General features: G+C 45.7%; 2 protein-coding genes across 5 annotated transcripts; one reads left to right on the forward strand and one right to left on the reverse strand.

Annotated features, from left to right (window-relative positions):
* Positions 1-269: 269 nt before the first annotated feature.
* Positions 270-15,961, forward strand: lig3 (ligase III, DNA, ATP-dependent). The gene is made up of 21 exons (XM_030360173.1): positions 270-403; positions 1,758-2,284; positions 2,949-3,077; positions 3,556-3,795; positions 4,199-4,350; positions 4,565-4,731; positions 5,940-6,017; positions 6,136-6,304; positions 6,574-6,729; positions 8,662-8,793; positions 8,924-9,003; positions 10,041-10,128; positions 10,643-10,720; positions 10,840-10,963; positions 12,184-12,326; positions 12,443-12,517; positions 13,179-13,325; positions 13,735-13,900; positions 14,201-14,280; positions 14,539-14,637; positions 15,110-15,961. The coding sequence occupies exons 2-21, from the start codon at positions 1,789-1,791 to the stop codon at positions 15,341-15,343; spliced, it is 3,033 nt and encodes a 1,010-aa protein (XP_030216033.1). The 5' UTR covers positions 270-403; positions 1,758-1,788; the 3' UTR covers positions 15,344-15,961.
* Positions 15,682-26,468, reverse strand: rad51d (RAD51 paralog D). 4 transcript variants are annotated; one of them, XM_030360175.1, is made up of 10 exons: positions 26,219-26,452; positions 26,061-26,122; positions 25,482-25,600; positions 22,094-22,175; positions 21,792-21,926; positions 21,564-21,659; positions 21,282-21,372; positions 18,723-18,793; positions 16,742-16,906; positions 15,682-16,509 (listed from the first exon to the last, which is right to left on the reverse strand). In XM_030360175.1, exons 1-10 carry the CDS (start codon positions 26,298-26,300, stop codon positions 16,411-16,413), a joined length of 1,002 nt encoding a protein of 333 aa, XP_030216035.1. In that variant the 5' UTR covers positions 26,301-26,452; the 3' UTR covers positions 15,682-16,410. The 4 variants fall into 4 exon arrangements, with proteins under 4 accessions (XP_030216035.1, XP_030216034.1, XP_030216037.1 ...); XM_030360174.1 differs by having other exon boundaries at positions 26,061-26,145; XM_030360177.1 differs by lacking the exon at positions 21,792-21,926 and having other exon boundaries at positions 26,219-26,468.
* Positions 26,469-27,490: the final 1,022 nt, after the last annotated feature.

Below are 27,490 nucleotides of genomic sequence, written 5' to 3' on the forward strand. Positions count from 1 at the left end.
GAATATTTTGCAACTAGATTGCGCGATGCTGCTTAATCTAATATTTGACTAAAAAACATTCCAAACTTGCCATCTCTGTGCATGACGCCGCATAACACACGTTGGTAAGACGCCTATCCTATAAGGCTTAAACTATATTAATTTCAATATTTGGCAGCACATACGATAGTTCTGGAAGTTATTGTCGAAAGTAATTTATTCCTTTATCCTCGACTACTTGTTAATATGGAGTGAGCAGCAGCCGGCCCGTGGATTGACGCTACTCCTGGACACTAGGGGGCGGAACGCCTGATCTACATTAGTGATTAATGTGGACGTACACCCCAAAAGAAGCAGTGGGTGAAGAAAGAAAGAAAGGAAAGCTGAAATCGAATCGGTTTGTCTTTGTGTAATCTACTTAAAGGTAGGGATTCTCGGATGAATAATACATTTCCTGTGCAACAATCGTACTTTTGCCTTGAATAGAGGCTAGTTGGTCTGCTGGTTGCATGCACTTCTCTTCGGGCAGCCCAACACAGTGGCACTCATATGCTATGATTATTTTGTACACACAGTTCTACTACACCCGCATGCCATAGTTTACTACTGATCTAATTCAGAAACACGTTAACGCCAAAAGGGAAAATACGCGGTAGAGCTGCTGAACGTTGCAGGTGTCCGCCTGTAAAATATGTGAAGATCGCCTATTGTTCCCACGCTTTGGCGTGTCCTTTAAACTCGTGCGCTAATTTGGTGACGTGACTGAAAAATATATCAATAGGGAAATAGCACGCTTACGTGGAGAAGAGTGTTCTATCTACTTGAATAACTATGGTGTTCATAGTTTGAACTGTAGGTGGTCCCCTTACACTACGAGACGGGTGTACTCGCGATATTAAGGTCCACAATAGTCTATATCGAAGCTGAGTACATTTATTCATTATGAACATTTAATTTAAGGTAATTCACTCCGGTTTTTTTTGCGGATGCTCTATTATATATTTGTCCCTGTAATTAAAGCACGTTTACTGTGTGGCTCTGCTAAAGTTTATTTCTTATCCTCAGGAGATGCACATTGTCACATGTAGGGTCAACATTTAATTGCCTCTAATCACTACCTATAACGTTAAGCACTCTTTCACTTAACCTAAAAATAAACCTAAACCTATTCTTCCTCTTAACTGTATTGATCTTTTTTTAAAAAGTGGCAGTCACGGTCAACCAAACTAAAAAGCTTGTATTGTGGAACAACCCAAAAATGCACTGATCTTCCTATGGTTCTCTCAGGAATTTACAATTAAGACCTGAAATAAAAGTAGATTGTTTTACTCAAACAGGCATGCCTGCAAGGGGTCTGACATAATGTAAAAACAGTTTAAAGACGTAGAACCTCTTTAAACTACCTTTGGTCTCTGGCCGGACTAGTGAGAAGATTATCACCGGGTCAATACAGTATTCAATTAACTACATGATGTAGTTCTATTAAAAAACCAAACACCATGCATGGCACAGGAGAATTCACAAAGCTTGCCAGAAGTGCTGCTCAGGTTCTGTCCAGGGATATATGTTGGTATAATGTGATGTACAAAGCAGTGTCACTCTAATTGTTAAGGGGAAACTGTACATTTTGGGTGAATTATTGGAGGGGTTTTCACATGTATATACTGATACAAAATTGTGCCATAATAGAAAAAAAGCTTCACTGTTTAGCTATTGTACTTATTTGAGCATTATTGATTAAAAAACAACAACTCAATGTATTCCTGTTTCACTCACAGGTCACGTTTTAACCAAGGCTCCCCTTGCTGGATGTGGAGGTCCATAACACTGTTGGCCCAAAACTGTGTAAACATTGGCCTCCAACCCCTCAGACTTGTTGTTAGGTTTCAGTTTCTCCTACCTCGGTTCAGAGGCATTCCCTGCTATTTCAGTGGTGGATTATCCAAAGGACCGAACAGAGTCCTCCTCTCCCGCGGGCCCCTTCCCTGGTGTCGGCATTTCACCACACAGCAACCACACATGTCGGAGCAGAAGTTCATCGTGGAGTACGCCAAGCGGGGCACGGCGGGTTGCAAAAAATGCAAGGACAAGATCCCGAAGGGCGTGGTGCGCATCGGCAAGGTGGTGCCCAACCCCTTCAGCGAGTCCGCCGGCGACATGAAGGAGTGGCACCACGTCAAGTGCATCTTCGAGAAGCTGGAGAAGGCCCGGGCCACCACCAAGAAGATAGAGGACATCACCGACCTGGAGGGCTGGGAGGAGCTGGAGGACGAGGACAAGGAGATCATCAACAAGCACGTTGCGGGTACGACCGCCATACACATGCTCACTAACAATAAGACGAGAAACTATGTAGTACTAGCTGTCTTATTAATTATGGCAGCCCCATGGTATTGCCTGGTATTAAAGGTTCAATATGCATTAATCTTTCTTTCTTTTAATTTTTAAAGGTTCACCACACATTCGGTTTTGTATACACAGCATTAAAAAGTTTAAACTCTTTCTGTTAGGATGCTAGTCAGCTAGGTTTATTGCTCTGGCCACAGAAGCGTAGAGCAATCTTTTTAGTTCTTATTTAGCAAGGCTTGCTTTTCAGGTTGGACGAGATTTGGCAACTGAGAGTAGGAACGGATAAGAAGCGTATGGTAAGGAGAGATAAGTGTTCTTTAATTTAGACTGTTGCGAGCCTAAATAAATCGCAAATCAAGCATATTGCACCCTTTTTTACTTGATAATGTAGGCATGGAAGGTGCCAGATCTGTTTTGAAGAGTTGATCTCTCCCATAAATAACAGGATTTGGATACTTTAGAGTATCCCAATCCTACATTTTGTTAAGTGAAACAAAACAAAGTTTGTGCCCTCTTGGCTCTAAAGCCAAAAGTGTAAAAGCCTTTGACACACTTCTTTGAATTTCCCTGCTGCAGGAAATCCTACCATGTGTTTAACATTGTGTCCTCTGCCGTTGCAGACCTCATGTCCAAAGTGAAAGCCAGTCCGAAGAAGAAGGTGCAGGGGAAGCTCAACACGAGTGGTAATCTCATGGCGCCTCCATCTGACCCCACAGTGAATGCACCCCGCAAGTTCACCGCATTCACTGGTAAGTGACGACAGACCAGTGCCCTCGCTCCTACTATCTGCATATCATGGTCATTTCATAAAATGTTGCATCCAGTATCATCTGCCTGTGACATAACCGCTTCATTCATTACCCATTTGTAAAGGCAATATTTGTTAATCCTTTGTTGCGGATAGTGTGTCACATGAAACATTCAACAGCTAAAAATGTAATGAAAATGTCTCCCTGTTCATCAATTTATTATTTCATCAGCTGTTCATTCCACTTCCAAACAACAACAATGACATTCATAACATCACGTGTCATCATGAGGATAAACCAGGGTCTCCACATACGCCAAGGTGGAAGGAGCAATTAGTGGTGAATGTAGATATTATCCCAGCAAGCACAGGCATTACTCAATCGCCCCAGAACAATAAGGCCATAATCACCCAGACGCAGAGCACATTGTGCATCACGCTCCCATCACAACAACACGACTTCCTCTCTGTCCCACTAGCTACAAAGGCAGGCAGCTCCAGCAGCCCGGGCCCTTCCTCGTCCCCCTCCCCGTCCCCCTCCCCGTCTCCGTCCAAGCCCTGCCAGGCCAGCACCCTGTCGGCTCAGCTCGCCGACCCCAGCCACAAGGACTGCCTGCTGCGCGAGTTCCGCAAGCTGTGCGCCACCGTGTCTGAGAGGAACAGCTACAACGACAAGACGACGGTCATCGAGAAGTTCCTGAGGAAAGGCTCTGTCGGAGGTGAGTGTCGTGGTTATGTGTAGGCCACCAGTAGGTCAGTTTGTCCCTTGTTAAATTTTGGTGCTCCATGTTTTGCCTTGGTTTCTTTAACTCAACTAGGGGTGCAACATTTTGTAGTTCGAGAAAATTTATCAAATCAAATTTTAAGGCTTCAGACATTTTAATATTCGGTTTATGGATCATTATAAAATGAATTCTTCAGTTTTTCTTGGCTGCTTGTCAGATAAAGCAAGCAAAGTTTAGACATCAACTGCACCCTAATAAGAAGAGATATTTTCATGACATTTAGTATACTAAACGATGAATCATTGAATCAGCAAAAAGGGTTGTTGGATGGATCCACTATGGAAACCATCCTTAGTCTCAGCCCTTAACCGGAGCCAATGTTTGTCTCCTTCCCCAGATAAGTTCCACGGGGATCTCTACCTGACAGTGAAGCTGCTGCTCCCAGGGGTTGTGAAGAGCGTGTACAACCTCAACGACAAGCAGATCGTCAAGCTCTTCAGCCGCATCTTCAGATGCAACCAGGAGGATATGGTGCGGGACCTGGAGCAGGTCTGTCGCCCTACATTCTTCACATTCTTTTGCTGTATATTTAACCGTTATACCAGCAAAGTTAATTGAGAACAGATTCTTACTGACAATAAAGGACCCGGCTAGGAGGCCAAACATCGGAAACACAATAAAAACATTACTAACAACGCAACCAAGTTCCATCAAACACGCATTAGAGTTTGACCTTTTGTTAACGCCTTGTTGTTTCTTCCAGGGGGACGTGTCCGAGACGGTTCGGATGTTTTTCGACGACAGCAAGTCCTTCCCCCCGGCGGCCAAGAGTCTGCTGACTATCCAGGATGTAGACGCGTCTCTGACCCGCCTGGCCATGCTCACCAAGGAAGACGAGCAGCAGCAGGAGCTGGAAGTCATAGCCAAAAAGTAAGCTAGGGCAAGCCGTCCACATCATTCGTTCATATCGCCTCGGAGCTGTGGTAAACCGCTCACATCGTTCTTTCATATCGGCCCAAAGCCGTGGTATACCGTTCCCATCATTCGTTCATATCACCTCAAAGCCGTGGTAAACCACTCGCATCATTCGTTCATATCACCTCAAAGCCGTGGTAAACCACTCGCATCATTCGTTCATATCACCTCAAAGCCGTGGTAAACCACTCGCATCATTCGTTCATATCACCTCAAAGCCGTGGTAAACCCCTCACATCATTCATTCATATCGCCTCAACGCCTTTCTCAACGTTCACGTCATTTGTTCAAACTGGCTGGAACGACGAGCGATGAGTCTGGGTAAGTCGATCTTTTGGGTAAGTCGATCTTTTGGGTAAGCTGCCTCAATGTTGTCTACCATCGTCAGCGAGAGAGAGGAACTCGTGGTCGCCCGGTCACCAGTCACATGTGACTTTAAAACGCATCATTCCCATTCATAAACCTGCCTGCCTAAATCTAGCAAAGTAAAGTAGCCCTGGTGATATTGCCTGACTGGGTTTAGTTTCTGTGCAGCTAGAGCTATGGCTGCAATTTGTTCCACCTCATTCTGGCTGTAGACTCGCGGCTCGCCAGAGATTAACTTCACCTAGGTTCTACTCAAGCAGCAAATGGTTGAAATGAAATCACATCTAGCGCTGGGCTGTGACAGCTAAATAGATCAATGATGCCATGGTGGGTATTATTTTAACAGTGGCAGTTATTAATCGTGGTTTTCGAACTCGGGACGCTGCTTCTGCTCTGATAGTGGCATTATGTCAATGATGTTTTGCCAAAGGGTATATTTAGAAAGCCCATGTCGACAGATTTATTAATGAAGTCGTCAGCAAGGGTTATCGATCGGGTTAAAGAACAAGCCACATAGTAAACCATGGTTAGGTAAAAATGTCATCATTCAAGAACCATGATTAAGTGAGTTCAAACTGTTTAAAGTGATAATATTGGCAATCCAGCAGAGTGATTTTTTTCTAAATTTAATGATTTAATTGTCGGTAGGTAACAAGAAAAGAAGAGGAGTCGTTAAATTGTTAATTAGACCAAAGTGTTTATGGAGTATATTGTAAGGGTTACATTGGCTTTGATGAATTATTCAAATGTTTACTGTACTTCTATATTCACCCTGCAGTTATCACATCTCTTCCTAGGTGCACCAGCAACGACCTGAAATGTATCATCCGACTGATCAAACACGATTTGAAGATGAGCGCCGGAGCGAAGCACATGTGAGAGCACCCCCCCCCCCTGAGACGAGACGGCGACTGTCATACATTGTAGAAGGCATGTTTAGAAACGATAACTTTCATGTGTGAAATTGACAATTCCCTTGATGTGGTAATTCAGCTTGGACGCGGTGGACCCCAACGCCTACGATGCCTTCAAAGCCTCCCGTAACCTGGGCGACGTGGTTGAGCGTGTGCTGAGGAACCTGCAGGACGCTTCCAACGGCTCGGGGCCCAGGAAGCTGCTGACGGTGGAGGCGTCCCTCATGACCCCCGTCCAGCCCATGCTGGTGAGGCCCTCTCACTGACAACGGGGAGACATCAGAATGCAGGGACATGAAAGAAACTAATATCCCATGGAAGGAAAAGTTTAGAGCAACCTTTTTTTGAACCCACAAAGAGACACACCAAAAGAAAGTGACTTTTCATAGCGCATGGCTCTTCATGGATTTTAACCTTTTGGATGGCAGGAAATGCATAAGAAAAGAAAACGTTAGTGTGTCGTTAATCTTCATGTGAACTAGTGAACTTATGAAAGAATCCTCTCTCCGTGTCGCAGGCTGAGGCATGCAAGTCCATCGAGATGGCCATGAAGAAATGCCCCAACGGAATGTACTCGGAGATCAAGTACGACGGTGAGCGCGTGCAGGTTCACAAGAACGGGGACAACTTCAGCTACTTCAGCCGCAGCCTCAAGCCCGTGCTGCCGCACAAGGTAATGCCACGGTCAAACTGCACACGTCCTTTGACTTATCTCAATGACTTTGCATGGAGCGCTCTCGAAATAGTTGAGAAATGTTAAACTTTTCAGGCTGCGACGGATCCGTCGGCCAATCAGATCGCGTTTTGCAAATATACGCAAATACACTACTGTGACGCTACTCTGTCCAATTGGACACTGTCCAATGAAATCGCCTTTGTGTTACAACCCGGGAAAACGCACGGATATGTCAAAAAGCCGGGCGGCAACGGGGGATTTATAAATGCTACGCGAAGCAACACTCCTTGCGACTACGGGATCCATTTTGCAATAACAAGCATGAAGGAGCAGGATAAAGCAGGCTTTGTATGTTGAATTTGTAAGGAGTCGCGCCGCCCTGTCGCTTTGTTAGCGGTTAGCGATTTGATTGGCTGCAGGCTGCTTCTACATAGACTATCCCCTTTACGTCAGACACGCCCTCCGTCATCCGTCGACGGACGTGTGCAGTGTGAACGCGGCGTAAGGGCCATGGCCCCTCTCTCCTCGCTCCCTCGTTGCGTCTATCTCTCTCCCCTGTGTTCACTTGCTCGTATGCATACATTTACATACATTTAAATACACTGATCTTCTGCGGCCCACCCACTCCCTCTGCGCTATACATGTCTAGGTGGTGTGCGTGTGCAGAGGAAGTCATTGTTCCTCTGTGTTGTTTTCCTGCAACACTCCAAACATGCAGCAGATCTCCAAGCAGGATGTATTCACAGGCACGTCCTGCAGCCATTTCTTGGCTTCCCCCACGTGTGTGTGTGTGTGTGTGTGTGTGTGTGTGTGTGTGTGTGTGTGTGTGTGTGTGTGTGTGTGTGTGTGTGTGTGTGTGTGTGTGTGTGTGTGTGTGTGTGTGTGTGTGTGTGTGTGTGTGTGTGTGTGTGTGTAACCCTTTGCATGTTCACCACTCAATCCCCCCCCCCCCCCCCGGGCTCCCTTCTTTAGAGACCTTCAGTGCTCTGGTCAAACTGTTAGTGATGGCAGGTCACTGGAGGATGGGTTGGCCCCCGGTGGGGGTTAGCTTCACAGCTGAGTGAGATGGTTGAGAGCACGCAACATTTCATACCGGATGCCTAATCCTGTCATGTCCCGCTGCGACACGACCCTGGTGGTTCATGTGTCATCCATCTTCAGCAACCGCCCCCTGCGCTGCCTCATGCCCACATCTGAAGGGTATTGATGGTGTCTTGCACTAGCGGGCCCTGTCTGGGACAGCCTCATCAGCTGAAAGATTAGCCGTGGTGGCCTTCCTGGCCCGTTTGTGCAAGACGTATGATTTTTTTTTTACCGAGACCTTTTGGTACTGTTATGTATTTAGTGTATTGGTTTTTTTTTGCATGACGATCTACTAAAACCAAGGGGAGACCTCTGATTATCATTAGAGGTGAAGCATGGAAAGCAAAACGTAATGTGAAATGATAACATGACATCATGAATCCCATTGACTCATACGGTTCATTTTAGAGACCGCCCCCCAAAACACACGCTTTATGAATTTAAAGCCCCTTTTACACATGCTTTAATATCTTAATCTGCATTGTTCCAGAACATTTCCTGCCTGGGGTCAAGTGTAAATGGGAACAGGGTCACGATATCCCCTGGTAATCTGCACCGGCGATCTGCCGGCTCAAAACCTAGTAAAATCTCTGGATCACTGCCTGTACGGCTGTGTTGTGATGAGAGCAGTGAATGGTGATGTCGTCTGACCTAAGGCTCTTTCCCAAAGAGATGAGCGCACCAAGAGAGCGCACAAAACGACACTTGAGGATACAAATGAAAATCGGCGAGTGTTTATCGTAACGCAGCAATGCTCGGCCCCCTTGGCACTCTGTACTTTTCATGGAGGATTGCCTCAAGCCAAAGCGCCCCTAACGTTGGCTCGTTCTCTCATGGACCCTCCAGGTGGCCCACTTCAAAGAGTTCATCCCCCAGGCCTTCCCCGGCGGCCACAGCATGATCCTGGACGCCGAGGTCCTCCTCATTGACACCAACACCAGCAAACCCCTTCCCTTCGGTACGCTGGGCGTGCACAAGGTACGCACCCAGCCCACGCACACAAAATGAATTGGCTGAAATGATCCATTGTACATATTACAATATCTGCTTCATTTTGTACAAGACAATTGTATACATTTTTTCTCACATTTCTTGTCCCCAATAACAGAAACAGGCCTTCTCAGACGCAAACGTGTGTCTGTATGTGTTCGACTGCATCTACTTCAATGGCGTGAGCCTCATGGAGAGGTGAGTCCACGGTCCCGCACCCCCTCCCCTCCTCCTCCATCCCAGTCACACGATGTCTTTTGTTGCCCTATAGCGGCGGTACAGATTAATTGTGGTGCCAGAGGTAGCTTGACTGTGGTGTACGGTAATGCAAGCTGAGGCTAACAGATTGCCCTTCCTCCGAAACCCCCTTGTTGGCAAACGCAAATGTTGCTCATGATGCTCCAACTCAGCAGATTCCTGCGGACACTCTTGCAAAGAACAACGAAAATGCCATCATTTCAGCATGTTTGTTTAGTTTTTTCTGGTGTGTGGCTGAAAGTGTCATTTATCAAGTGGCGTGTGTTTTATTTTTTTTCCTGGACAACGTTTTTTTGCAGCAATGTGGTTTTGCGTCATCTTCTATGGATCGCATGACTGGTTTTGGGATTCAGGCTGGATATATATATTTTTTTACCATCTGTCTAACATTAACATCCCGGGGTAGATTCCAGTTTTCACACACAGAAGCCCCCCTCCTTCATATTTTTCTCCCCACCCTGTCAGGAAGGATATCGAAAGCGCCTTCAAACCACAACAGCCGGCATCTTTCTCCTAAACGATCTGGAAGCGTTTGCTATCCGTTCACTTTGAAGCCATTATATATTTACTCCCAGAGTAAAATATCCAGGTACCCTTGACTTACCCATACGGTCACACGCACCCATAGCCACTGAGCTCGGCGCAGGGGTTGAAATACGTTGTTGGTCGACAGTTCCGCTATGAGCCGCTCGAGTCGGTGTTCAGAAGCCCTTCATCAGCCCCCCTTCCCCGGAGGCCCCTCCACCCCCACCTCCACCTCAACCTGCCGTAGCAATGAAACGCATCAACCATAACCCATAAATGCCGTTTCTCATATCATGGGGGAGAAACAGCAACAACAACATGCGCCCCGCTCCCAGATGCCATAAAAGTGTCTGCATAAATACGTCCTTTATCGCTTGGTTAACGGCGTTCGTTCATTTTCCCTGTGTTTTTGCGGTGTGTTGTAATGCGACTTGAAACCTTTTTCCCGCCAGGCCCTTGAGCGAGCGCAGGAAGTTCCTCCACGACAACATGGTGGAGGTTCGCAACAGGATCCTGTTCTCGGAAATGAAGCACGTCACTGTGAGTCAAGGAAACTCATCTCTCTCCTCTCTCTCTCTCTCGCACCCCCACGCATACCCACCCACCCCCACACAAACAAGTGTGTGTGTGTTGCCATGTGAGGACTGTGCGCACACAGCAGGGTGCTGGTTGGAGGCGGCATCCCGCTGATTGCTACAACCTTCTGAAGCCGTTTGTTTCCCTCTGGGAAAATAATCTAGTGTGGTGGCGGCTCCCCTCCCCTCAGATGTGGGGGGGAAATCGGCAGCTTTTCCAGTTTGTGCCATGCAGTGTTGCTTGAGCACTTGTCGGCGCTGTTAAACATGGAATAACATGGCAATATGAATATATTTACTGGCGCGCAGCAGGCCCCACAACATGGGAATATTTCAAAGGTTGGGAATCAATAATGAAGGCTCACCGTCGCCTCAGGCCATGCTCCATAATGCTAGCCTCTCTTAATGTGTTGCAGCCCCAGCCATACCTTCTGTAGACCTTTTAAATTATACTCCTTATCTGTGTGTGCGTGTGGCAGAGAGGGCGTGATCTGGCTGAGATGATCACCCGAGTCATCAGAGAGGGTCTCGAGGGGCTGGTGCTCAAAGACGTCAAGGTGAGGTTACCTCCGATAACCCCCCCCCCCCCCCCCCCCCCCCATACCACGGCCTCCCCCACCGGTGTCCTTCCATAAGCATCCCTGGCGGACGCACTGACTGGTTGCGTCTTCTGCAGGGAAACTACGAGCCAGGGAAGCGCCACTGGCTGAAGGTGAAGAAGGACTACCTGAACGAAGGGGCCATGGCCGACACGGCCGACCTGGTGGTGCTGGGGGGCTTCTACGGCAAGGGCTCCAACGGTACGTTGTGGTGCTGCCTGAACGCCAAGGACCGATTTCTAATAAAGTATAACAATTCAGCATTCCCAAGTATGTCATGTAGTTGATACAGGGGAACGACCAGAGTGTTTGTGTTGCGTCCGAGCCATTGTTGCTCTTGCCTGACAAGCAAAACACGTGCAATAAACTAGTTGAAAACCAAACTGAAAATATGTAACTATGTGATATTGCGCTAGGAGTAGAGTTGCTGCGGTGGAGGGACCAACGTGTTTTTAAAACAGAGGAAGAGATAATAATTGAACAAATTGGGAGAGGAGATTATGTAATTCTCGGCTTCCGTCAACGGGGTCGAGAACGGAGGCTAGCATTAACACTGCACCCCGGCAGAGGGCTGATGAGGGGTTAGAAGGGACAGCTCCTCGTTCCCTTGCAGAGATCCACCACAGGATGTCATCCTTTGACATCAAACCCTTGTGAAGGCAGCTGTGTTTGAGAGGCACGAGGAGGAGTAAAGATTGGCGGATTGAGTGACATGCAGTTATCCCAATAGTCTCACTCGTCGCTCACTTATTTTTTATTTCTGTGCGGGTGAATGGAGGCGTTGACATGATAGAATGCAGCTTTCGATTCATAGGTGACTTGCTTGTGGAAAATGGCTTACATGACTTTGCAGGCGATAATTAAGAACCTCTGCGTGAGGCGTGCATACAGAGTGTGGGCCTGACAAGGGAGACAGGAGGTGGGCGGGGAGGGGAGAGAGACAGTCTAAGGGGAGATGCTGACACGCACCACTAATAGCAGGTGCCCAGAAATAATGTAGTCAGGAAATACTCGGTGTGTGGGTCTTTCTTTAGCATCGGCAACAGTGAATCAAAGGGACTCAAAATTGCTCCAGTAAAAACAAACGACACATCTACTGATTAAAGGCAACTCGGAAAAAACTGTAAAAGGATGATGAGCATAGATATAAGGACTGTATTTTCAGTTCGCAGGGTGTCTTTGATTTAGCAATGGACAGCACAGAGATGCTGAATAAATCCCCAGCATGCATCTGTAATGTGCATAAAAGCTCAGTTTATCCATGATGCTTCATAAAGCTTGTTGTTTCGTACTTTGGGAAGTTCATTTAACAAGAATTTAGTGCTTCTCCAAGAGGAAATCGCTGGCCCCACGTTTCTTCATACACAAATCGAATGGGGCCCGTCATTCGATACTCACGCACCCTGTCCCGTCACTACCAGGGGGCATCATGTCCAGCTTCCTGATGGGCTGCTACGACCCGGACTCCAAGAAGTGGTGCACGGTCACCAAGTGCTCCGGAGGCTACGATGACGCCATGCTGGCCCGGCTCCAGAAAGAGCTGGACGTCATCAAAATCAGCAAGGTCAGACCCGCCTTTAGGGGTGACACGCCCGCATTCTGAGCCAATGAGCCGTCATTGAGGATTGATCCTGAAACAGTGTGTGTGTGTGTGTGTGTGGTCTGTGTGTTTCTCTGTAGGAGCCAAGCAAAATCCCTGCTTGGATGAAAATCGTCAAGAACTATTATCCCGATTTCATGATCCGCGATCCCCAGGTGAGACCGGCACGTCAGCACATGTTAACGACCCCCCGTGAGATAATTGATGGCTCAGACTCTCCGTCGCATCTCCAGATTTGTTAGCCGTCCCCAAAGGACATTTGCGACGGCACAAACGACCGTTTCCTCCAGGCATGACAAGTTTCTTCCCCGCAAACCCCATCGGGTTGACCAGCTGTGGTGTGGATTAGGGTTAGAGTTAGTGAGTTTCCAGAAGCAGTCGTTTTCCGCTAATGGACTTGTTCATCAGTGGTTCTGGGGCCGGGCGCTACGGGCTCTCTCCCAGGTTGAGCTACAGCCTCCTGTCAAAGCCCTGGCACTGCTCACAGAGACTGAGACTGCTCCGCGCCAGGGGGTGGTGGGGGGGGGGGGTTGCATACAAGCCAGGATGGCTGGCTGGCCTCTGTTGTAGCTGGAACCAATCACACAGCGGAACTACATGATATGCTGCATTACTCCCGCCGGTGAGCAACCTAATGTCAAGATTTAAAAGCACAAAAGCAAACCCTCACGGCGGGCCATGCACTCCCAGCCAGGCAAAAATTGTTCTGGTAAAAGGAAACGTTTCATCTTTTCTGTTTTTGAAAACGATTGCACATAAGGGTTTTTGACTCTGTATGGTGCAGTGGAAACATATGTTCTCTCTCTATCACCCCAGAAAGCCCCAGTGTGGGAGATCACAGGCGCAGAGTTCTCCAAGTCGGAGATGCACACGGCCGACGGCATCTCCATCCGCTTCCCCCGCATGACCCGTGTCCGTGACGACAAGGACTGGAAGACGGCCACCAACCTGCCCCAGCTCAAGGTATTCATTCGTCATCATGCCGACATCGGAAAAAAACACCCTCGTACCGATTTACTGTCGACAACACAATCTGCCCCTGTGATAGGGTGACAAAACGGGAAAGATAACAAATATCTGCGACCATGCAAATTCAACAGCAGCCACAAGCTTTGGTTCGCCTCAAACACTGACTCAAATGTTGTACCTCTTGTATGTCGATATGAATGTTTGTTCATTTTGAGGATGGACAATATATACAATATTATTTCAGTTTCTTGGCTTTTAATGCCTTGCCACACACCATTGGGGGATAAAAAAGCATATTGGCTTTAAACGACATTGTGCTAGCACTTAACCAGTCAGAAGAGATCAGTGGACAACGGTTGGCCGACGTCCATGTGCTCATTTTACAATTTCTCGCCGTGCTCAGGAGCTGTTCAGAATATCTAAAGAGAACACTGACTTCGAGGTGACCGCCGGCCCGTCCCAGCCCAACGACGACAAGGGCTCGTCTGGGAGCGGGGGCAACTCCCCTTCCTCCTCCCCGTCCTCTTCCAAAACCACCCCGAGACCGGCTCCTCCACCCAGGAAGACCAGTGAGTACCGCTCCGACCACATGAGCCATCCACCACAATGGCGAGCGTGGGGGGTAGGGGGAGGGGTTAATGGTGCATAATTGCAGGGCTGTTGGCTTGGGTGACTGGGTAATCATTTGATTGTAGTTCACGGTTCGATTCAACGCAGGAAATGAAAAAAGCTAATGTTCTAATTAGGTTTGGGCAGAGCAACAGTAGCCTGGGCGCCATTATGTGATAAGCAAAGGGGTATTGGACAGGTTGGTGCCCTAATTGCGAGGTCCTCAATTATACCCCACACAAATGTGTTTGTGCTTACAGGTAACAATGGCACGGCCAAAGCCAAGGCGGTGAAGTCTGAGCCGCGCACGCCGGTTCCAAAGGGACCCAGTCCAAAAAAGGTACATTAGGCATTTCATTTTAATAAGATGAGGTTACATGAAAGTCAACATCCAGCCTGATCACTTGTGCTCACTAAGTGGCTCAAAAACGATGTGTTCAGCGACCCATGCCTAAACATTGGTAGGAGAAAAACTGCATATTATTATGCCAGATGCAAAATGGTATAGTGGGAAGATTGTTTTAGGAATTTATTGTAATTGCACGTGGAATAGTACACCCGTTTAATTATGTGAATACCTTTCCAAAACTTGCACCAGGTGAAAATGGAAATTAAGGTGGAAAGCCCTAACGGTAACAGCAACGGACAAGCCAAGCCAAAGGCAACGTCTTCCGTGTTGGAACCGCAGAAGGACAAGGTCAGTGTACACCATGTTCTGAGGGGGACTGTATGATTCATAAGGGTTGAAATTCATTTATTCTATCTGATAAAGTCCCATCATCAGCTTTTTTGGATCCTTTTAAATGAGGGGTTGGGGTTAAAGGATTAATTTCAAGTTGTTTGATTTTCTTGGTATCAAGTTGATATTCCTTATTCCCCTGTGGGGGAAGCCTCTCCTACAGGAAACCTAAAAGATTCATAATAAGGCAAATATGTTCTGTAGTTTAGCTTCAGAGGAAAACGCTAACGGGTTTGCCGTTCAGCAAAGCGGAAAGCGCCCTATGTTTCTTTGCACAGCATGTTTTCAATGCTATTCAGCCTCAAGTATGATTAAAATAACATTAATATTCTGCTGTAAACCATATGTATACACACGTCCTCGTCGTTAAAATGCAAGACGTTCAGGGCTTGGCTTCCCACCTCTGATCCTGGTTGTGCTTCCTCTCCAGACCTTGCTGGACATCTTCACCGGGGTGAAGCTCTTCCTGCCCCCCGCGACGGACGACCACGACAAGCTCCGGCGCTACTTCGTGGCCTACGACGGAGACCTGGTGCCGGAGTACGACGCCGCCTCGGCCACACACACGCTGGCCGAGCCCGGCGAGGACAGCAAGGCTCGTAAGGTCAGCCCCGGCTGGGTCTGGGAGTGCATACGCAGGAGACGCATCGTCCCCCCCTGCTGATGGGGACAACGGTCCGACGCAGTAACCGCGCCTTTTATACGTCACCAAAATCCATGTAGTATACGAACCGCGCGTTGTATTAATAAACTGTAGGACAATGAGTGCTGTGTGAGACGCCCTGTTTCAGGGGAAGGGAACGCTTGGTGCCATGGATGAACTAAATCATGTTGTCATCCATATTTATATATATCATTTTTTCTTCCTTCCCAATTCATTGATATGCAAAAAAATGAAAGGACATGGTACCAAAATATTGTACTGTTATATTTTGCCTCAGTTATTGAACTCTGAGATCGGGGTGTATAAGTCTTGGAGGGTATGGTGGTTATCTCAACGGATGAGGTATTGACTATCAACACATTTATTTTGTAGAAAATATTTTCAGAAAACAAACTGCATCAAGGAAAGTAATAATTGACTTGTTCGAGCAGATCATAGAATATCTATGAGTACGTTGGTCCATCGAGGTATCCCGATTACTTTGAAATGTTAGTTTTTTTTTTGTTTTGTCTTTTTACGTTTGAAACAAGATGAATTCGATACAAAACATTTTGGCTGGTATTGGATATGCATAATAAGCCAAAATGCCTTTATAGGTAATAAACAATTACACTAACACCAATCTATTAATGTTTGTCTTTCTTGAGAGTAACGGTTTACAAGCAACTGAAAGACAAGACTTTGCAGGCCCACACAGCGAGTGTATCACATAAAATATGCCAAAAATATACTACAGCAGAACACTCTACATATCGAGGAATCCACACATTCTGAAGCCTGCTTCAACACCACAGCATGAGAGTGTGAATATTTACAGAATATTGGTATAATTACATTGCCGCCTTCTGAATACAACAATCTGAGAGGAAGCTTTCCTGGGCCAACTGCAACCTATTAGTCTTATTTCAACTAAAAAAAAAATAAAGAGACATTAAAGTGCCACCTTCTTGAAAAACAAAAGCATACAAAGAAGCACACATACAGTTTGGAATGATTGTTTGCATAATGCTTCATTGTTCAGACTTTTAAGGGATGGTCTTCCTGGTGATGCCGTCGTTGGAACGCAGTCAGGAATCTGAAGAGTCCCGTGCTCGCTTTCTTCCCGGCAGCCCCTCTTCAGACCCGCTCCCCCAGTTCAAGTCAAACTGGGCTTTGATGTGACACGGCTGAGACAGAAAGAAAACAACTAGAAGAGGAAAAACTCCCTCAAAGCATTGAAGGAAGTGCTCACCAGCTGACGCGTCTTCGAGACAACAAATATAGGAATGCAAAAAAAAAAAGGGAGTTTGAATAACAATGCTTTCTGTTGTTCATGTTATGGCAGTCCATAGCGTCGAGCCATCAAAGCCCGCCACGCTTCCCACATGGTAGACAGGTGGGTTCCACTGTCGGACGTACCTGTCTGGAGGACTTGACGAGCGTGGCGGTGCGTGTGCTGCCCAGCAGGGGCCCGGGGCCCCGGGAGCGCTCCAGCAGGAGTCTGGTCCGGGGGACGTGGCTCCAGGTCAGACCCAGACCGGCCTGGAGCTCCCCTCCAGCTCCTCGCGTCACGTGGTTGGTGACCTGGAGTACAGCGGGGGCCTTAGCATTTTACCTCTCCGTTAAAGGGGACCCTGTTTCAACAACGCATGTGGGTGTTTTGCTTATCAGCTTTTACTTCACAGCATTGTTGGTTGATTGATTTTGATTGGTCAATAACATTCCAAGGGTGTTCACTATTTTTTGCAATTACCGGACACCTTTGCCTTTTAACGGTTCTGAATCAATGCACTACTTATCTAACATTAACTATCGACCAAACTTTGGGTTGAAAAAGGAAAAACGCTTTGCTTAAAGTGCAGCGGAAGAATATTTCAACTTCTGCTTCTTCACTCGATAAATAAACAAGGTTATGGGGGAAAGTAACTATTATCTTATCAATGTTGGCAGCTGTTGTATTGTGGTTTAGACCAAACTTACAAGTGACACCCAAGCGGGAGTGTCCCCCCAGATTTATCGACGATGCATACAAAACTCTGGTTGGAGACTTCCACATGCGTTATCCCTGCGTTCACACCAAAAGATGCAAAAAGTTGCTGCGCAGCAAGATCCCATTCAAAGTGAATGTAGAGACGCGTTGCAGGTTTGCTGCCGGAGCAATTGCTGTCGAGAAAACCGGCAGTTAAATTTGATTTGCGGCGCGGCAAAATTTGATTTGCAGCGCAGCACGCCCGTGCCCGCTGCCGGGCGCGTTCACGTATTTTGCGGCGCGACAAATGCTGCTCGAGTTGAAATATTTCAACTTTTCGGCAGCAAACGCGTGATGACAGCCAATCAGCGTTCAACTGAGGCGTTGCCACTGAGGCGTTGCCACTGAGTGACATGCCGTAAAAGCCAATCAGTGTTACTCCCTTGGAGAGACCTAGAGTTCACTACCGTTACATTTATTTAGTAACTCGAAAAAACCCACAAATCAGCATTCTGTAGTGTAGTTGTGTTTACAGTTAAACTAAACTATGAGTATGCTAAAGGGCTAGAATAACAACCCCAAACAAAACCCAGTTGGGTGCCAGGTAGCACCAGCCTTCCAGGCTCCGAATGGTCTCATGAACCCATAAACGACGGGCATTCCGACGTCTCTCCCTCTTCCACAACAGGTAAAGACATGCAATGCTCGTAATGTCGGCCATGGTTGTGAATGAATTCAGAAGCACCGCGGGCAAACCTTTGCTGCGCGGGCAAACCTTTGCTGCGCCGCAAAACCTTTGCTGTGCTGCAAAACTTGATTTGCTGCGCCGCAAAACTTCGGCGACAACGCGTTCGGGCAGCAAATGCATCTTTTGGTGTGAACGCGGGGGAACCGCAGGGATACCCTGCGGTTCCATTTTGAAACATGCAAGACCACACCTTGTGGAAACAGGGGCCCGACCCGACTTAGGTATTTGGATTGTTACCGTAAATATTGATCATCTATCTTCATTAGCGATTTACGTTGTTACTGTAGTCGACTGTTGCTGCCTTCTCATTTTAATTGACAGTTTTCAAATGAGCCCTGCCCCCCCGAGCTCATTGTGATCCAGCGCTGTGCCGACCTACAGGCGATGTGGCTGAATAGCAAGCACCGCATCACCAATAACGTACAAAGAACAAATATTGTCTGAAGTGCACTGTGCTAATTTTCCGGTGGGAGAAGTATGGTGGAAAGCTGTGTTTCGTTTGAATTGGATTCTTGTTTTCTGTGTCCCCCAGAAATAAGGGTATCTTTAAAATATTTATTAGGGCCTTGTGTCAGTGTTGGGACAGCAAGATCGATGCGGTTCTTTCTAAATGACAAATGCCGTGTACGCCTTGCGGCCAAAGGTATTAAAAGCAGACTGTTGTAATGCCTCGTTATCCTCACCAAAACGGCCACGTTGAAGTCCTTAGCGATGGTCTTCAGGGCTCCTGCGACTTGCATCATTAAGGACATGCCTGGAGAAACAGACAATTACCAGGCTTTGTCTCAATACATGTGTAACCCCTTCCTGGCGCCGGAAGTGTAATTATTATTTAAGGTTACTATATAAATGTGTTAACGAACAGGATCCTGAATGCTTAGCAGTTGATGTTGAATTAGCTAAATCTCCTGTTTACCAATAGATGTTATTCAATGAAATGTTCAGGACAAACAAATAAAGATAGAACATATATACATTTATTTGTGCTATATCAAAGTCAGTACTCATGTACTAGAAAAAACCCTTGAACAAAATAACAAAATGCACGTAAAATATAATTGTATTTTAAACCACAATAGCATATGAACACAAAAAACATGAACTGATTTGCCTGCGATGAACCGGTTCAAATGTATCTATTCACCGGTTTAAATGTATCTATTACCAAGCGCTTGGGTTTCTAACCGTTGGGGCCCATCAGTTGGTGCACATTGGAGAAAACAAATCCTGAGTTGCTTCAAGGAGCAACGACACCCTCCGTCCTCCGTTACTCACGTATCCGAAGGAATGGACGAGCAGCACGGCAGAGTCAACGAGTTTGGTTAACAACCAAACCATCAAGGCGAGATGGAAAAAGAAAATTATAATCCAGTGTGCAACGCAGGTCCGGTAGCAGAGTCCCTCTTTGGTCAGCCGCAGCAGCTAACCAACCGCCAAAGTATTTTCCTCTCCGGTGGAGTAGAAAGTCACAAACTTCCTGGTTCCTCTCCGGTGGAGTAGAAAGTCACAAACTTCCAGTGGCACACAACGTTTCTCTGCCAGAGGATACCTGTGCCAACACTCTATAAAATACTAGTATCCAACACCACGTATTCCGTCCACAATTATCACTTTTTACCGTTAAGCCCCCGCACCCCTTTTTCCGTTAAGCCCACGCGCACCTTTTTCCGTTAAGCCCACGCACTCTTTCTAGAGTTTTTCTGCTTCTTAACCAGCCCGTCTCTGATCGGCTAAGAGTGCAGCAGTACATAAATCGTATTTATTGGCTTATGTTACTTCGCTTAACCACATTGAAAATGCCTAACAAGCCACCACAAAACAAAGGAGTAACGGTCATGCAGTTTATTTGTTTTTATCCACAAATTAAATAAAACACACGGGCGGCAGTAGCTCAGGAGGTAGAGCGGGTTGGCTGGTAACCTGAAGGTTGTTGGTTCGATCCCCGGCTTCTCCTAGCTGAGTGTCGAGGTGTCCTTGAGCAAGGCACCTAACCCTGACTGTTAGCTCCTGACGAGCTGGCTGTCGCCTTGCATGGTTGACTCCGCTGTCGGTGTGTGAATGTGTGCGTGAATGTGAGGCAACATTTTAAAGCGCTTTGGGTGGCCGATGGTCAGAAAAGCGCTATATAAATGCAGTCCATTTACATTTACATTTATTCATTAAACGGTATTTAGCCGCATATGAAATAAATAAATTAGTATTCATCTAACTCTCTTTTTGTAGGTCCCTACACATGTTACCTTAACCAGTTTAAACACGTAGAAGCAGTTTCAATTGGACTCATCTGGTAATTCCAGCTCTGTGGTGTCCCCAGAATATTTTATGCGGCAGTTTTACTTTATGTAGTGAGGCGGTCTCCCAACCAAACCAAGCTTATTTTTGATATGGGCAACAAAATTCCAATTGACAAGCATCTGGATCAAATGTTTTCGATGGAGGCGTGCGATAGAAATGTTGCATTTTGCAAAAATATAAAGTGACCTAATTAATTGATTATGTTTTAATGATGGTTTGTAGGAGGATAATCACAAATTTAAAAATATACATAGAAAGATGCTTTTGTATTTGGCATTCCACTTCCCCAGCATTAGATTATGTAGTTTTGTCAACCCTAATTTTTGTCGCACAGTGTTGAGCCTTCCAGATTCTGTTCGATAAACAGAATGTTTATTCCAGGTTTTAGCACCTTGTGGAAACACAAACCATATTGACGGCAATAACCACGCCATAAAAAGCTAAAACCCACAGGGGAATTAATTTCTATGGTCCCATTTGCATTCCTGTTCAGGCCATTGTTCGACTGCTTTATATACAATGTCGCCGTTTGGAGAGAGAAAGGCGTGACGGTCGATAGAATGACCCGCCGTTTGCGGGACCTTGCAGCGTTCTGTTCACAGGTGGAGATGAAGCACCAACTAGAGACCTTGACATGGGGCAGATGAGCACCCGGCTCTCATAGTAACACCGGCCAATCATCATAAGCCATTTCGTACGCCCAAATGACAAATTAAAATGACTTGCTTTCACAGAAAGATCTGATCTCACGATTTTGTGTACGCTGTACCGGTGATGGACAAAACACTGTATGGTAAACTGTAAACAAACATGACACTATTCCAAGCTCAAAATTTGCATGACATCTGTGAAAACACATCATTAGTTTAAGCCTGTCGTATACTGACATTTACAGGACCCCAGAAGGCCTTCGTTGTGTTGGGAGGCGTGAAGATTATAGAGGGTACCTTCGTTCTGTTTGCCTCCCAATGTTGGAGAGATAATGGCCGACACCGAGTCCACGATCACAGCCTTCACAGAGCCCGCGCCAAGGGAGGCCTAATTATAAAATACGTGTCAACAATCCAGCCCCTTCATTTTTATATTGCTCATTGGACCCGTCCCTCAAAAAGTATCCCGTAATTAAATGTTTCACGGTTGGTTACTAACTAGCCACCTGAAGATGTGTGTTTATAGCAGAAACTAAATCAAGTTGAACGAAAATAAAATCAAACCACAAAAAAAGAGACCTGTTGAGGGCCACCACACCGGATAGTGTGCAGACAGCCGAGTAAGGAGAAGATGTCGAACACACGGAAGACACGAATCCTCTGAAGAGCCTCCATCTGTGAAATGTCACACACGTTAAAGCCATAAACACCTCCCAACACCCCGTCTTATTTTATTTTCCCTTTCTTCCAAAAAAACACACAGCCTCCCCTCCCCCCCTCTGCCATCCCCCCTTCTAGTCAGATCACCTGTTCTTCAACATGATCCGTTTGGACTTGCAGCATTTGCAGCAGCCGGCTGGCAGACAGCCCCCCCGTCGTGTCTATGTAGATCACGCTCTGCTTCAGTCGGTGTGCCGTGTGCACGGCCGCCGCAAAACATACCTTGACGCGGCCAAGGTATAAATACATTGTGTGGTAAACCACAGTGACACGCTCCGTGCATGTCTGCGTGGTTGGTGGCACACGAATTGTATTAAAAAATAAATAAGGAAATAAGTAAGAAAAGCAGGCCAACTGGGTGATGGGTGATGATGCGGTAGAAAGTGCACCTGAGACTTGCCGGTCCCCGGGCCTCCTGACAGCTCCGTTATCTCCCCGGTGTACAGCCCTGAATCCAGCAGCTTGTCCAGGCTGGAGAGGGAAGAGGGAGAGAGTGAGAAAGAGCCATGAGCCTTTATCAGCAGTGCTCACCTATCTATCAAAGGAGAATGGAAGAGTCTTCTAGAATCAACAGACCTCTCCTCTAATAGTAGCTATGAACATTAAGAGTTATTTACTCTCTGGATTGCCTTCAGGGGGTTGGTTAGTATCTTTTAAAACCATGAATTGCGTCCTTTTCAAAAAACACAAGTTTTTCTTTGCTTTCCTAAGAGACTTTCTGCTATCTTTCAGGGCCACTCCCAGTCTCAATTTTCATCCGTCAACATGCCCTTAATCACAGAAAGTAGGTTAGCTGCACCATCCTCTCAAACATGTTGATCTCCATTAGTGTGCGGTGGCAGACTTGTCTGCCACGGCAGACGGCTTGAATGTTAGGTAACCACGTAAAGCTACTAAACCATGAGCTGCTTCTTTTGCTGCAAGCTTTTGGGAGGTAGGTTGAGGTTTCTTTCGGGATGAATGCATTCACCAAATCAAAATCTGACATATAAAGCGTTGGGATTGACCGAAGCTGCATTGTCTGGGTCGAAACGCGTCACAAAATAACGACTGTTGGGGGTGCGGTAAACATGTCACTTTTTTCCTTTTTGCAGTGTCCGAACGTAGGTAGCAGCTGAGCCAAGGTAAACAACTTTTGTTTATTCTTCACACACACTTCTTTTTTTTAATCTACATTTTTTGCCAACTTTTGTGCATGAGTGCTGCTGTCGGACAGTTCAATTGCTGGCTGCTGGCGGCTCGAGCAGACCTCGACTGTGAAGAGGGATATTGACGAGATCCCAAGCCCTTGTGCCGTTCCTGCCGGTATTATCGTGGATGGCTCATTGTGGCGCGCCGGCTTGTAGAATGTGTTAAAGGCACTCTTGCCGATCTCAATGATTTTCCTTCTAAAGCCCTATTGACAAGCATCTCCACAGGGTTGGTGTTCCCGTTGTGGAGAGGGCCGATAACAATACCTTTCAAATGCCTTTCGAGATAGACTAGACTGTGTCAAGCTCTTCACAGCCCTGTCCTAAGAGATGAATTGATTTTTCTATTTCTTATGTACTATTTTCCCACTGTTCTCCCTTCTTCCTAGTGAGTGTGCAACTTGTATGTCTCTGCTGCAGTCTTGGGAGCATGGATGGGGTGTTTTCATTTTTCTGACTTGTCCTGGTGTCCTTGAGCAAAAACCTGTAGAGGAAAAGGACCCTAAAAACATTACACGCTTTTGGCAGTATCTTTTAGTTTGGCATCCACACCCAGTCACACCTTCATGTTTCAGCTCTTCCACAGTTACCGGAGGGTAAATTAGGGTAAATTGAATTCAAATTCAGCTTCCATTTCAGTGAAAATATCATTCCACTATGAAATAAATCCAAAATGTGAAATGAACCTCCATGTTTATCGTTACAATTCAAACTCCTTCAACACATGACAACTTGCCGCTATTGAGATGTCGTTGCTTGTTCTCAGGTCTTTGCCAGACTTATTTCGCGTTGGTTTTGAATTTCCCTCAGTAATTATGGAGATGTTTAATAAATGGTCACACACTATTCATTTGTATCCATTTATTCTTGTACCTAACAGTCTGTTGGTATTTAATGAACGTCTGTGAAAATCTCCATTCATTAATATTCATTTTGATGACCTGTCATGTTGGCCTTCAGCTCATTAAACAATGAATCATATACCAGCCGGACCATAAATATAATAATTTCTGTTTGCACAAACCAATTAAACTACCAATAATCAGAAGGGTGAGTTTCTCCATTTTTCCCTGGCTTATAGTACATAATGGATGGTGTTTCTCTGCACCACAAGTGCAGGTCTCACGAGAAACCCATTGCTCGTCATATGCAACTGAATTCAGCCCAATGTACTCTAGCAAATGCAGCACTGAGGGAACTGAGTAAATTCATACATCCGACAGTCAGACATCACTTCGAACCAACGGCACTTCACCTCACGTCTGACGATTTCAAGCGATTCACTTCCCCAACACTAGAGGGCAAGCTTAACACATGCAGTCAAAAATGATGGCACGGTTAATTTGTATCCAGATAACTTCATAGCAAATGGGTTATTTATTAGAACCCACTTCAGAAGTTAAAAACATGTGGCCATGTATATTTCGCTGAAATATTCACTAAAACTATAAAAGTTCTACCATAATATGAATTATGCCAGGTTGGTTTATAACAGGAGTCCTTCAATTCAAAATCAAGGCCACCATCTTCTGCAGTAAGGTGGTGAGCAAAGACTTAATAGAAACAGCTTCGGAAATACCACAAACCCAATACATTTTTAAGGGGGGCACATTTTAGAGGTCAATGCATAATGTGGAAACGACTTAGCTGTTTGCACTTTGTGATGCGTAGACAATGAAGCTACTTGTTATCTACCAAGATTTAGTCATGCTAATTTTCATCCAACTGGGGCAGGCGAGAAATCACATGCATAGAAAGAAGTAACAGGTGTGTATCCATGTTTGGGTCAGTTTGTCTGTCCCTGTATTTGAAGGCAATGTTTGGCCAATCAAAGTTGGGTTTGGTGACGGTCCATTGCACAGTTGGGCCAAGCACAGTCGAATAGCAGTTGCAATCACAGCCGGGAACGCCCAACTCCAGTGCAATTTTCCACCATGACACAATGCTGCCATAAGCCGTGCTATGAGATGGGATGTTTTACATAACAACTTTCAGAAGCATATTTGCAATTGCACATTGAATAACCTCTTTGTGGGTACGTGTTACTAGCACACTCTTGGGGGGGGGGGGGGGGGGTGTGTGTGTGTGTGTGTGTGTGTGTGTGTGTGTGTGTGTGTGTGTGTGTGCAACCCTATTATTTTGGTATACAAGATAATAATACATTAAAAACAGTAGGCCTACGTTTATGAGTCTGCTTTTGGGGTTCAATAGAAGAAATAATAAAGAATAGAAAGGGGGACTCTCCAACTTCTATTTCCATCTGATGCACTATGGAGGCCAGGCTATTACCCACAGAGCTCTGTGTTCGTAGTAGTAATTGCTCAGTTCCAGAGTCGAGCAACTTAATGACATGGAGCATCACATCTTCTTTGTTCCAGTAAGCCTTAGACGTTAATTTTCCATGGTGCACACACACTCCATTGCAGATATTCCCATTGCACTAACAGGAGTCCTCCTTCGACCACAAATCTTACGTCAACCAGCAATACTCCAACCCGCCTCTCCTCCCAACAAAGAAAAAGTGTTTAACATCCGTTGGGCTTGTTTCATTACATTGATGCTTGCGTGGAGCCCTCTGTGTGCCTACCTGGGGATACTGGTGGAGACGATGGCCGTGGAGCTCAGCAGCTCCTCGTAGAGGTCCGCTCCAGAGACCGGGAAGGCGGTGTGCTGGGCGAGTAGCACTCGCCGGATGGCCAACAGCGCCTGGTTTAGTGATGAAATACAACCCATTGAAGAAGTTTGAGACCTCCACTATAGGCCTACATAGAATCGGTTCTCCTAAAGGAGTGCAGTATGTGCTTGAAGAATGCCTAATAGGCCTAATCAACCGCAATAGGATAATGTTATGAGCCATCCATTCGGGCTAATAGTGACTCGGCTGAAGCGGTGTGTTGGAATGCATTACCACTGAGGGTTTCTTTATTTATGTTGTGTCTGGGTAAACCCAGCATGCACTGTTTTTTTTAATATACATATTATTCATATTTCGACCTGGTTAATGAGACAAAATAGGTTATGTCAGCATGTAATCTAAACCCCAGGGCACTCTTTTCGGAGCATCGGGGATCAATCCACAAACTACATTTTTAAGTAATAAAACAACACTTTGTTAGCTGACATTTTCTAACCAGACATTTTACTTGTAACTAGATGCTTAAAATACCTTGTAGGACAAAGAGCATTTTTGGGCAAGTTCCTCGCTATCAGACGCCACCAAGTCCTCCACTGTGAAGAGAAGAGGAATCTGGCTGAAATAATGTTAACGATTCAACCACTTCATAAGACTCATGCCCATTCCAGTCCACACACACATACACACACCTGTGGTAATGTTGGCAGCACGCAAATCGCGGACAATGTTTTCTTCCAGCCCAGGGCACATGCCTTCTCTCAGAACAACCATTATTGATCGACTTCATCATCGCCAACTAACATGCAAAGAACTCAAATACTGCAGTTTAACCATACACAGAGCCATTCTCTCTAGATTACTCTGGCCATAAACATCGGACACGATGTTCGTCCGCCTCTTTGAGGGGAGACGTCTGATCCGAAATGTTGATACTGAAGTGACGTACTTCCGGGTACAACAACTTCAAGAATTGTTTAATATTTAAAAAATAAAGAATTTTAGAAAAGTTCAAGCGTAAAATGCCCGACTTTTTGAGTTTTTGATATTCTTAAAAAATAAGAGCGCTTGATTTATCTGATTAGTATAATGTCTGATTATACCGCTCTCCTTCCCATCGTTACGGCGCATGCTCGTCATCCCCGTCGTCCCTTCTGCAAAGTTTACGTTATACTTTGCCACTGTCTTGTACGTTGACTGTAGGCTACTATTTACTTTAAAGTTGCCTCTAACTTGTTATTAAAATGTATTTACTACTATTTATGATATATGTAGTAAGTCATCTATTTTGATGTAGTTAATTGTCATGGTAGGTACAAATAAATAAATAATGTAAATAATAATAAGTATTCATTATATATATATATATATATATATATATATATATATATATATATATATAGGCCTATAGCCTGTTTATAAACACACACATATGCAGATCTAGTTTTGTCTTGTTTGTCTTTTGACCATCTGGGAATATCAACTACACATCCTGAATTTGCTGACCTCTTGCCCATCTGCCTACATGGTAGAACTCTGTCATGCATATAAAATAACTAGAGGCCACAGGTGTGTGTGTGTGTGTGTGTGTGTGTGTGTGTGTGTGTGTGTGTGTGTGTGTGTGTGTGTGTGTGTGTGTGTGTGTGTGTGTGTGTGTGTGTGTGTGTGAATTGAATAACAATTACAGGCAATCATGTTCACCTTCTATTGACGATCTGCCAAAGGGGTTCATTGTTGTATGGCTGCTGGGGTTCCCCATTCTAACGAGGAGCTGAAGAGAGAACATCTTTAGTTTACTCTTCACGAAGGCTCAGTTAGTGATTTTCCACATTATTGAGTTTTTTGGGGTTGAATCTTGCAATCTTTTTTGAGCTTGGTGGATGCATTGTTCCATAATCCTGTTTTTGAAACCATTTCCTCTCTCAACAGAAGCAGCTTGACATGACAAGTGGTTCTGAGTACAT

The sequence above is a fragment of the Gadus morhua genome, chromosome 7, assembly GCF_902167405.1.
Source record: "Gadus morhua chromosome 7, gadMor3.0, whole genome shotgun sequence".
In the NCBI taxonomy this organism is placed as follows: Eukaryota; Metazoa; Chordata; class Actinopteri; order Gadiformes; family Gadidae; genus Gadus; species Gadus morhua.